Source organism: Vulpes vulpes, chromosome 7 (assembly GCF_048418805.1).
Source record: "Vulpes vulpes isolate BD-2025 chromosome 7, VulVul3, whole genome shotgun sequence".
NCBI lineage: Eukaryota > Metazoa > Chordata > Mammalia > Carnivora > Canidae > Vulpes > Vulpes vulpes.
In genome coordinates this window covers 6,546,799-6,559,027 of record NC_132786.1, presented here as the reverse complement: position 1 = coordinate 6,559,027, position 12,229 = coordinate 6,546,799, and the positions used below count along the sequence as shown (strand labels likewise).

General features: G+C 44.9%; 2 protein-coding genes across 5 annotated transcripts in view; one reads left to right on the top strand and one right to left on the bottom strand.

The window, feature by feature from the left end:
* Positions 1-12,189, bottom strand: part of KEL (Kell metallo-endopeptidase (Kell blood group)) — a 437,477-nt gene extending 425,288 nt beyond the window's left edge. The window contains exons 1-2 of one of the 2 annotated variants that reach the window (XR_012002430.1): positions 12,022-12,182; positions 11,164-11,215 (exon numbers count right to left, since the gene is read on the bottom strand). The gene's annotated coding sequence lies outside the window, so the exon portion shown is untranslated. Of the gene's footprint in view, positions 1-11,163; positions 11,216-12,021 lie in introns of both variants that reach the window. The other variant, XM_072762819.1, reaches the window with a different exon arrangement.
* Positions 9,091-11,247, top strand: TMEM139 (transmembrane protein 139). Of its 3 annotated transcripts, XM_072762829.1 has the most exons (4): positions 9,102-9,115; positions 9,233-9,342; positions 10,094-10,343; positions 10,564-11,247. In XM_072762829.1, exons 3-4 carry the CDS (start codon positions 10,111-10,113, stop codon positions 10,952-10,954), a joined length of 624 nt encoding a protein of 207 aa, XP_072618930.1. In that variant the 5' UTR covers positions 9,102-9,115; positions 9,233-9,342; positions 10,094-10,110; the 3' UTR covers positions 10,955-11,247. The 3 variants fall into 3 exon arrangements, with proteins under 3 accessions (XP_025874106.1, XP_072618930.1, XP_072618929.1); XM_026018321.2 differs by lacking the exon at positions 9,233-9,342 and having other exon boundaries at positions 9,091-9,115; XM_072762828.1 differs by lacking the exons at positions 9,102-9,115; positions 9,233-9,342 and adding an exon at positions 9,719-9,846.
* Positions 12,190-12,229: the final 40 nt, after the last annotated feature.

Here is a 12,229-nt window from a genome sequence, read left to right as displayed (position 1 = left end):
TCATAATAAGAAAGGGGGAAGTCCCCAAATGCAGCTGTGTTTTTTAAATAAACACTTCTTCTAACCCAAAGAGTTTCACACTTATTATTAGTTTCTCCCTCTCCTCCCCTTCTGCTCAACAGTTGCAATGTAATGAAAAATTTGCAGTTATGTCAATACTCGGGAGTTCAGTTCCAGAAAGAAATTGGTTTATTTCTTGCACTATAATTCAAATTCCAAGTTTGCCAAATAACATGCTTCTAAAACAAACTTCTTAGGTAAAATTTCTAGAATTATATTTTTTTACAGACCTAAAACACGAGTACTAATTAACAACAAAAAAGCATCACAGGAATGTGGTAAAAAAAAAAAAACCAGCCAACTGTCAAGTGAAAAGTCTCCCCTTTGTCATTCCCATGCCTACTCTCTGGTTTTTTGTGTGTGCAACCAGAAAAGTCCATATTTTTTAACCCACAAATGTCAGAATCCAGAGGGACTCAATATACCCTGCATCCAGTTTCCCCAATGGTAACATATTGCATAACTACAGCACTATGACACAAGCAGGGAATTGAAGTTGATGCAGTCCATCAACCCTATTCAGATTCCACTGGTTTTTCATGCACTCATTTGTGTGTCTGTATTTAGTTCTAAACAATTGAACTGTATGTGTGGCCACCATCAGTCAAGATACAAAACATTTCTAGCATAAGGGGTCCTCATGTTCTGTTTCAGCCACCTTCTGCCCTCCCCACTTCCCTAAGTCCTGGCAATGACTAATCTGTTCTTCATATAGTTTTGTCATTTCAAGAGTGCTATCTAAATGGAATCAGATTTATTTTCACTCAGCAAATTCCCTTGAGACCCTCACAAGGTGTTGTGTGTCTCAGTGGTTTGTCCTTTTTATTACTGAGTAGTATTCCATGGTAGGGATATGCCACGGTTTGTTTAACCTGTTGAAGGACACTTAGGTTGTTTCCAGTTTGGGGCTATTACAAACAAACCTGCTGTGAATATTCTTGTACAGGTTTTCGGATGCATACAAATTTTCATTTTGGGGGGTAAATGTCCAAGAGTACAACTGCTGGATCATATGGCAAGTGGATGTTTAGTTGTATTAGAAAACCAGTACGGTTTTCCTGAGTGGCCAAACCATCTTAACCTTCCCATCAGAAGTGCATGAGCAATCCAGTTTTTCTGCCTCCTCACCAGCATTTGGTGTTATTCCTCTTTTTTTTTTTTTTTTTTAATATTAGCCATTCTGATACGTGTGTAGTGCTATCTCATCGTGATTTTAATTTGCATTTCCCTAAGGGCTAATGAACAGCTTTTTGTGTGCTTCTTTGCCATCTGTACATCCTCTTCAATGAAATATCTGTTCCTGCCTTTTGCCCATTTCCTAACTAGACTGTTTTTGAAATGTCCATATTGTCCATAAAAAATTAATTAAATTTGTCTTTAATTGTTTATAAGTAGGATCCGCACCCAGCAATGGATCTCAATGCAGAGCTCAAACTCAGGACCCTGAGATCAAGACCTGAGCAGAGATCAAGAGTCAGATGCTTAACCAACTGAGCCACACAGGCACTCCTTTTTTGTTTTTTAAGTAGGCTCCATGCCCAATGTGGGGCCCAAACTCAATGACCCTGAGAATCACATGCTCTATTGACTGAGTCATCCAGGTGCCCCCTTAATAGTATATTTTAAAAGAATGTACAAACTGGAAGAACACATTTTGAGACAACTGGGGGAAGATAACATGGATTGAATATTAGGTGATCCCAAGGAATTAATATTAATTTCATTAAGTGTGATAATGGCAGGGTGGCTGTGTACAGATAAATTCTCATCAGTCAGAACTGCATTCTGAAACATTTAGGGTAGAAGTGACATGCTGCCTTTTAAAAAGCAGGGAAGGTGGAAAGAGTAGATAAAACATAATAGTTGAAGCTGAGTGATGAGTACACAAAGAGCTTGTTATACTGTCCTTTCCTTTTTTACATGTGTTGGGATATTTCCATCATAAAAATGTCTTGAAAATGTCCTGAGGAGGGTAACTGGGGGCTCAGTTGGTACAGCATACAACTCTTGATTTCAGGGTCAGGAGTTTGAGCTCCACGTTGGATGTAGAGATTACTTTTTAAAAAATGTGCTGAGATTTTAATTCTGTGATATTATACATTCTCACCATGTTCCCACAGTACTGTGCACATAAAGTCAGCCTCATAGACTTGGCAACCTGTGTACTGATACAGGGCCTCATGACTGGTTTGATGCTCTACTTTGTCTTGAAATTCTTCTTAATTTCAATTAGGAGGCCCTGCATTTTCATTTTGCATGGGACCTCATAAATTATGTACTGTAGCTGCTCCTGTAAGCACATTATACATGCTAAGTAAATGCTTATCAAATAATTGGGCCAAAGAAAAGAGCACAAGGTGAGTGAGAGAAGGGAAAAAGGCAATGTGGGTGGCAAAAGGAGGAGATAACTAAGGTCAAGGGGAGATGCAGGAAGTCTCTAAATAGAAAAGCTGAATGGGGACTGGAGGAAAGGATGCCGCTGGGGAGGTGTACAAAGAAAGCAGGAATCCAGCTGTAAGATGAACTTAGGGCCCACCATTCATCGTTCTCCTCAGAGGAATTATAGTCCTTCATCTGACTATGATTCCCGGGTATAAGCAAAAGTAAAAGCAGGAAGAAGTAGCCGCTTGGACGCCAGGGAAAGGGGATTGGCAGCTGGGCGGCCAACTAGACCATTGTTCCTCACTCATCCCATGGCCTTAATCCCAGAGAGTACCTTCAACGTCTCCACAGGGGACCGGGGAAAACTGAAACCCTTGGCTTGGATCAGACCAACTCCCTCGTCTGTCAGCCAAGCCTATGTTCAAGGGTATGGCTGGCTCCAGCTGATGCCAGACCAAAAAGACTGGGAAAGGTGGAGAGGTAATTGAGGGAGGATCAATGGATCAGAAGATCATGAATCATTACATCAGCAAATAGTCACTAATTACCAATCAATGATATAAGTATTATCTACTCCATGCATAATGAGGAGATAGATGTAAAAGGAGTATAAACAAACCCCATCCTTATCCATGATGCACTCTGATCCCCACCCCTTGGAGCACCACGTCTCTCCTGGGAATCCCAGCAGCACTTTGTTCCTTGTCACTTTGTACCCTGTCTTACAATTAATTATGTACACGCCTTTCCTCTTATAAACAGTAAACTCTCTGAGGGCAAAATTCCTATCAGATCTACTGAATATACCTTGGAGTGTCCTGTGTAGCAAGTGAACAGTAACAATTTATCAAATCCAAGTTTAATAACTCACTGTTGATCAGGGTGTGGACAAACAGATATTCTTGCAATGTGAGCATTAGAGTGAATTTTTATAACTCCTTTTGAGAGCAAATGGCAATATCTATCAAAAACTTCACTTTCAAAAAAAAAAGAACTTCACTTTCAGGAATTTTTCTAATTTATACATATGAGCAAAAACATGCACAGAGATGTAAGAATTGTAGGGTGCCTGGGTGACTCAGTGTGTTAAGTGCCTGCCTTCGGCACAGGTTGTGATCCCGAGACACTGGGATGGAGTCCCGCATTGGGCTCCCTGCTCAGTGGGAAGGCGGCTTCTCCCTCTCCTTCTACCTGCTACTCCCCCTGTCTGTGCATGTGTGCTCTGTCAAATAAATAAACAAAATCCTTTTAAAAAATGTAGGAATTGCAAAATCCTGGAAACTAAATGGTTATCAGTTGGATAACTAAATGGTTATTGATTGTTATCATTAAATAAATTAATCGTTGTTCCAGAAAATAGAAACCATTTTCAAGAGTATAAAAGATGGAAAGAAACCAAAACAATTGTTGCCTATTTGGGTTGACAGGGAGAGGGCATGAGGGAACTTTCTGGATGATAGTAATGCTTTGTATTTTGATTAGACTGTGAGTTACACAAGTGCAAGTCTTCATGAAACTTATGGAACGGTCTACTGAAAATCTCTGCACTTCACTGTAGACAAATTTTATTTCAAAAGAGAAAAAAGTTAACTGCTATTTAATTCTAGTTACTTTCACGCATGCAGAAAGGTGAAATAGCTCACAGAAGGTCACACAGTAAGTGGTAGGAATGAGATTTAAAACCTGGTCTGTACACCTCTAAAAATATGTGCTTAATCACAACCACAAGTGCCTCTCTGTCTTCTTTTATTTAGGGACACTCATGTGGGACTCCTTTGCCGCTATCTGTAGACAGCTCATAAACACAATGCTTTTTGTCCCTGGGCAACAACCACACTCAACTTCTCATATATGAGCATCGCTTTTTGTAGCTTAGTGCTGAATAGCTAAGCTGGAGGGACAGTCTGCACCTCATATTCACTTGGTTCATTCCCAGTGAGCTTGGTGCAGTATTACAACTAGTTGATGAGAGTGAAAATGTGCATACTTGAGAATTCTTAATTCTCAAGTATTCTTACATACTTGAGAATTCATCTTTATTGGAAGCATTTCCATCCCAGAAATATCAATGATATTTCTGATGTACTTCATGTTATTAAATCATTTATCTACCTTCCATACATGCTTGAAAGAGTTTGTGGGTAAGGCAACAAACCCAAAGAGAAACACTCTCAACTGAGTTAAAAGGGCAAGATTCTGAGTTTGACTCTAATGAAACAAATCATGTACTTTCTGAGCTGGTTTCTTCTGTAACATGAAAAATGATAACCAGAGGCACGTGGGTGGCTCAGTGGTTGAGGGTCTGCCTTCGAACTCAGGTCATGATCCCAGGGTCCTGGTATTGAGTCCTGCATGAGCCTGCTTCTCCCTCTGCCTGTGTCTCTGCCTCTCTCTGTGTATCTCTCATGAATAAATAAATAAAAATCTTTTTAAAAAATGCACAGGAGCCAACTTGAAGTGACTCCCACTGTTCACATCTGGGACAATAAAGAATGATAGCAACAGATTATAAACCATTGAATAAGAATTTAAAAAAAAAATAAAAATGACAACCAGACTTATCCCACATGATTGTTATTAAGGATTAAATCAGATACGGCCAAATCATTTCTACACACACAAACACACATGTGTATTCCCTTCCCACCTACACCCTTTTTTTTTTTTTTTTTTTTAACAAGTCACCAGCACATTGGGCTTCTGGAGCTATTCAAGTAAAAGTCTCACATTTGTAATCAATCTCAATTAGCTCATAAAAGATAAATATCCTGATACAGAGCCTGCAATCCTAATATTTCTGGTTTATTTAATCTGATAATTTAATCTGATAATCTCTTTAGCTGCCTTTGCTGTCTGAAAGCTAGCCTCATTCTTAAGATGCCAAATAGTGGAGAAAATAGCACCTAACCACTCCTCCAGGGAAGACCCAGAGTAATGATCTGAGAATGTCATAGGTGTTTTGTTAAATTATCATTATGAAAGCAGCCAAAAAAGAGTGCTTAGAGTTGGATGGCATAGTGTTTAAGAGCCAGGTTTCTGGACTGGAACTACAGGTTCAAATCTTGGTCCCACCTTTGACTACATTTTCCTCAAGTTTTTCACCTTACCTAGGAAATAAATATAATAATAGCAATTACTTATTACATTTTTTAAAGATTTTATTTATTTATTTATTTTTAATTTCTATTTATTTATGATAGTCACAGAGAGAGAGAGAGAGAGAGAGAGAGACGCAGAGACACAGGCAGAGGGAGAAGCAGGCTCCATGCAGGGAGCCTGACGTGGGATTCGATCCCGGGTCTCCAGGATCGTGCCCTGGGCTGAAGGCAGCGCTAAACTGCTGAGCCACCGGGCTGCCCTCTTATGACATTTTAAATTACTGTTTGTGTAAAGCATTTAGCACAGTGAGCAGTACAAATCACTCCACACGTGCTGGCTACAGACTCAGATTCAGAAACACGAAATCACAAGAATATGGAGAAACAGAGAAGTGTGCGTTAGTTGAGCTACCCTTCCCGGGAAGTCTGTCAAAGATCTCTACTTCTCCCTCCCACCCTGCCCCCCACCTTCCACTTCCCTTCACTTCCCAAAATGAGATGGGCATAGTGGGCTGGCCTAGGGCAGTAATCTCACCTCTAACGGAGTGGTTTGTAGAGGCAGGCAAGGAGAAAGCAGAATGACAAATAGTATCTTTAGCATTCATATTTTGCTAAGAATACTAAGTTGATGAAGAAAAAATGAAAGCAAAACCTTTGGGAAGTGTGGCCACAAGTATTCAGAGAAATAGGAGCTTTCTTCACATTTCTTGTCTCAATGATGACATTTCTTAGAAGTCAACTGGAGGAAATAATCCAAATAGAAGGAAAAACTACACATAAGAAGAGGTTCATTGTAGCATCATTTTTTAAACAGTGTTATGGAGGCATAAATTCACCCTTTTAAAGTGAAAAATTCGGTGGGTCCTTTTTAGCATACTCACAGAGTTGTGCAAGCATCACTACTAATTTGTTGTAAAGACTGACTGATTTGGGGGGGAGAGGCAGAGAGAGGGAGAAAGAGAATCCCAAGCAGACTACATATGGAGCCTGATGCAGGGCTCGATCCCACAACTCCGAGATCATGACCTGAGCTGAAATCAAGAGTCCAACACTTAACTGATTGAACTATCCAGCCACCCCCTACTGATTTTTAAACATCTTCATTACCCCCCCACAAAAAATCCATTAACAGTTGCTCCCTTTGCCTCCCTCTCTCCAGCCCCTGGCAACCATTAATCTACTTTCTGTCTCTTGAAACATTTGATGACCAAAAAAAGAAAGAAAAAATAAATTCAATGCTACCAAGTAACATAGCAGTATGTTAAATTATGATACATCCATTCAAAAAAGTATTTCTGTGGCTGTTAAAAATTACCACAACAGAGACCATATCAAAATGTCTATTATATGTGATACAATGTTTAAAATCTTTTAAAAATACAAAATGGCATATATACTCTGACTTCAACCAGAGAGCACTTCCATCAGTGGGGGGACAGATTACAAGAAATGTGCAGAAATTTTAAGTGGCCATGTTAGGATAATAAGATTGTGGATGATTTTTTTTTCTTTATAATCTTTAAATACTTTGCAAGATTTTATATTTAACAAATGGAATTTCTTAGGGATGCCTGGGTGGCTCAGTGGGCTGAGTAGCCAACTCTTGATTTCAGCTTAGGTCCTGATCTCAGGGTCTAGGATCAAGCCTCTGCATTAGGCTCCAAGCTCAGCAGGGAGTCTGCTTGAGGATTCTCTCTCCCCCTCCCTCTGCCCCTTCCCACAGTCACTCACTCAATCCTTCTCAAAGAGTAACAGTTTTTTAAAAAATGGAATTTTTAGAAAATCCATTTTAAAATTATTGTTGATAGAGAATATATTGACAGCACAGCCAGCCAGCAGTCCAGCCTTCCTGACTTGGAACGGGTTCTTAACTAGCAAGTCTCTCTAGTGTAAGTTCCTTCTGGCAACCAAGAGTCTTATGCTACAAAGATCTCATTCTCCCAACTGCAGTGTCTTTCACACAATAGACATTCAGCCCCCTTCTTTGATTCCCTTGCCTCTCAGCCTACATCCCCTGCCCCATCTCCCTATCCAGAATTCACTCGCAATTTCCTTCTATTAATATATTAACTGTAGATGCAAATCCTTCTTTTTAAAAAGATTTTAAGTAATCTCTACACCAAACAAGGGGCCCAAACTCATGACCCCGAGATCAAGTGTCATACACTCTACCAACTAAACCAACCAGGCGCCCCAGATGCAAATCCTTCTGATCCAAGTCATACTTTCCTTTTATGAGATGAACAGTATGGAAATTGGTGTAAACAAATCAACAACCAGCTTTCCCCCCACTCTCCATTCCCACTTTCTATAGAGACACAGCTCATTTGGACTAGCACAGTCTTCCTGTTACATCTCCTCCATCTGGTCAGAGAATCATCATAGACATCCCACTGTATACACACCTGCATTCCACTCCAGGCACCCTCATCCTCATCCTTCTTTCCCTCCCTCCTTCCTCTCTCCTCTCTCTCCCACTCTGTCTCTCTCTCACATACACACTCACACACTACACACATCCTCTGATCCTGCAGCCCTGGCTGTGCCCCATGATTGTCCTTAGAATTAGATTTGTGCCCCATCATCTCCTACTCCCCTTGGTGTGGCTAATGGTAACACTCTGAAGGCTTGGAACCCAGCCTTGTGTCCTTCTGTGTCTCAAGAATAAAGTATGCCTCCATCCTCTCTAAACCTCCCAGCACCTGCCTCACCTAGACTTATTACCAAGATTCCCCTTAAAACAGTGGATCCTGGGTCTCCAGTGTGTGGTGAAACCAGGCAGAATGATAGCCTTCTGATGCACTGAGTGAGCACGTACTTTGTGTCAGGAACCATGTCAGCTGCAGGAATTCAGAAATCATTGAAACTGATCACTCACTTTGAAAAGCTCACAGTGGAGGAAAGGAATGTAAACAGAAAATTACTATATAAGCAGCTAAAGGCTTGAACAGAGGTAGCAATGAATGCCGTGGCTACACTGGGCAGACAGCCTCCACAGCAGGCATCACGTCCATCATTGGACGTGGATTTTGAAGACCAAGAGTTAACTGGGCCAAGAAGCATACACAAAAATGACTTAAGCCCCTGCAGAAAACAAGTTCAAAGAAATGGTCCTTTGGCAGCTGAAGCAAGACACTCCATTCCATGCCCACAGCAAACCATGCAAAGCACTATGTGATCTAGAGATTAAATAAGCAATGGCCTCTGCTCCAGGCCTAAAATATATTACCTAAATAGAAAACAAACTACTCGGAATACAGTGCACATTGAGAAGAGATGAGGAAACTGAATATAACTCTGATCCTAAGTACAAAGATCACTGGGGTGGGGAGGGGGTGCAGGAGCACTCTCATTAAGGCACTGTAGGGGGTGAGTAGTGTAAAAATAAAAAAAAAAAAAAAATCAAGGTGGGGCAATAGCAGGTCGGCTGTAACCAGAAAGGGGAGGAGGAAGCCTACGCAGGAATTGAGGGATTGGAACAGAAAAGTGGGTGGAGCCCAGTGGCTCCACCCCCTCTTCCTCCAGCTCTGCTAGGCTCCCGTACAACCTACTTTCTGTGGAGTCGGTTCAGACAGGTGAGGGAGGAATTCCTAACGCCGGTGAGAACAGTGGGAGGGCCATGGGATTGGGGTTAAGGTTCAAGCAGGGGGAGTCTGGCCCCTATCTAGAGTCTGTGCTTTCTTGCTATGCAGAGTTCAGGAAATTCCTGATAGGTTGTTTTGGGGGCGCTGCTGCCTAGACGTTGCTGCCGTGTTCCGGAGGGAAAAGAAGGCTTCTCCCCAGGAGCCTCCCAGCCTTTGCGGTAACTACAGACAGGAAACTTAAAATCTGAGATTACTGAGTTAAGGCTGGTAGAAGATGGGATACCTTGGCAGATATGGAGGGATCAGGAGTTATCTAGGCCTCTGCCCATTGCCCTAGGCCTTTGTAAGATTCTCTCACATAGTTGTGTCCCTGTGGCTTTGCCGCATCCCTATGTACTTTCTCCCGCAACAAGAGCATGGGCTGAGTAGAGGAAATGGGAAGATGGGGTTGGACCAGGGTAAGTGGTGCTCCTCCCCAACCTCCCTCCCCAGTGGGGTCTGACTGGGGAGATGGGGGTGGGGTTAGGGTGGAGATCCAGTACTGAGCAATTACAGAGAAAAGGTAGGGCCTGCCTCATCACCTGGATTCCACAGATGCTGCTGAGCACTCAGGCTCCAGGCAGGGCCAGCCGGGACTGGGTCTTGGATGGCGTAGAAAGATAGAGCTGGAAGGGAGATTGCAGAGAAGAAGGAAGAAGGAAGGAAAGCAGGGCCACAACACAGTAAGTCACATGAAAGCACCTGGGCTTATTTCCTGGCTACCCCACACATACTGATATCCTGGGACAACGGTGTGATCCTAGAGAGAATCCAAAGCTGAAGGGAACCCTGAAGATCATGTATTTGAGCTATTTACTGATTTGAGATTGAAGAACCTAAAACCCTAAGGTGTCTAAGGTGGTTACTTTGGAATCTGACCCCACTGGGATGCCAACTGTGGATTGAGACACAACATCTGTCTTTTTGCAGGAGCCTGGGGAGGGGCCATGGTGCCAAGCCAGTTGTGGGGGAGACTGGAGAAGCCACTTCTCTTCCTGTGCTGTGCCTCCTTCCTCCTGGGGCTGGCTTTACTGGGCATAAAGCCAGACATCGCCCCTGTTGCTTATTTCTTTCTCACCTTGGGTGGTGTCTTCTTCCTTGTCTGCCTCCTGGCCTGTTCTCTGGAATGGGGGTACCGATCAAGGCAGACGGAGAGCACAGGGGCCTCAGGCAATGCACGGTGAGTTAAGGGGTGGGCTGAATCCTAGGAATGCACAATGGACCCTTTGTCCCCGTGTCCGCTAGTCTCTCAGGTGTACAGCTCTGCTTTCCTGTTACTGGTTATCAATGAGGGGATGGGTGGGGTCAGGGGTTGGTGGGTCTTTTGCTAATAGAAGACAGTAAAGCGAAAACAGACTCCTTTCAGGAGGCCCCCAGTGACCTTATTTCTTCTCCCTCAGTGACAATGAAGCCTTTGAGGTGCCAACCTATGAAGAGGCTGTGGTGGAATCACAATGCCGCCCCCAGCAGTCTGATCAACCACCGCCCTACAGCAGTGTTGTCATCCCCCCAGGACTTGAGGAAGGACAGCCTAGCCATCCAGAGGGGCCTGATAGAGCCAGACTGGAAAGGCGAGTGGGCTCAGAGGGATCTATGACCCCACAAAACTCTGGAAGAGTTCCAGTCAGCCTTCGGCTTCGGGGACCCCGGGTCACGTCCACTGCGCCTGATCTGCAGAGCTTGGGGGTGCCCCCCAAATTGGAGCCCCTGACTCCTCCCCCTGCCTATGATGTCAGCTTCGGTCAACCTGATGACAATGTTTTCTTTGAAAACAACTGGACGCCCCCTTAAAAGACTTTCCTGCCATCTATCATCTCTGCACCAGACCCACTCATGAACTGGACCAGCATTTCCCAGGGCCTGCGATGTGTCAGGGACTGTGCTGATGCTTAGGGAACTGAACGCAGAACAGAGTCGGTCGGTCTGTCGTGCGTCTTTTCCAGCTGAGATGTACTCGGCACAATTTGAGTCTTAAGGTTAACACTGAGTCACCTACCTACCCCATATCCGATATTTCCAGAGTTAGACGGCGAGAGGCGTGATCCAGACAATCTGGAGAAGGAAGAAAAGGAATACGTGAGTGACAGCTGTGTCGTTTCTGTTCTGAGCGCTCCTTCCTCCTAGCTCAATTAGGCTTCCCAGCCGCGAGGGACGTTCCTACCCGTCATTTGGGGAAAAAAAAAAAAAAAAAATGAGGATTATCCCAAGGGACGGTGAAGTCTGAGCATTTGCACGGGGGCGCACTGCTAGTAAAAACAGCATAGAAACGATTTTAACTCTACTATTCCGATCCCAAATCCTGCCGTTGTTTTCAATCACGAAGTCATCCGCAAATCCCTCCATCTCTCTCTCTCTCTCTCTCTCTCTCCCTCTCTCTCTCTCGGACCACCGCTCTGGACAGAGGGGAGAGGCTTCCTAGAAGGCGCAAGGGTGGCATAGTTGCTCTGCAGGCAGTCCGGGCTCAGGGTGCCCGGGAGTGCCTGCTCCTGGGGAAGCACAACTGATGGAGGCTGCGAGGGCCCTGCTCCCGGTTCCTGCCCCCCGGGGCGGGGAGGGGAGGGGGAGGCCTGCAGAGCGGTCTCCAGCGCGGGATTCCCAGCCTGGGGGGGGGAGTGACGTAAGCGGCCCCCAGGGGGCGGGGCCTCCAAATTTGAGAGGCGTGAATCCAAGAAAGGACACCTGCGCCCCGACTGCGGGGCTTTGCCCCAGCCCCCCCGCACCTTCCTCGGATCCCTAACGCCGCACCACGTTTTCTGGAAGGTTCTGCGGCCGTTGACGTGGTAGGATTTGGCCGCCGGGAGCCGCCCCGCCCCCCCAGGGTGCGCTCCCCACTCGGGCATTCCTCCTCGGGGCGGTACCTAGCGCCTTGCGGGGCTCTCCATCTCCTCGGGCCCGGCCCCAACGACTCAAAAAAGCGAAAAGCGCGGCCAGCCCGTGACCGCGCGGCCCAGGGGCGGGGGAGGCCGGCGCGGAGGCGCCCCAGGGCGGCCGTGATTTCCGCGGGAACCGCCGGCCAATCGGGTCTCGGCGCAGGACGCGGCGACGCCTCCCCCCGCCCCTTCCCTT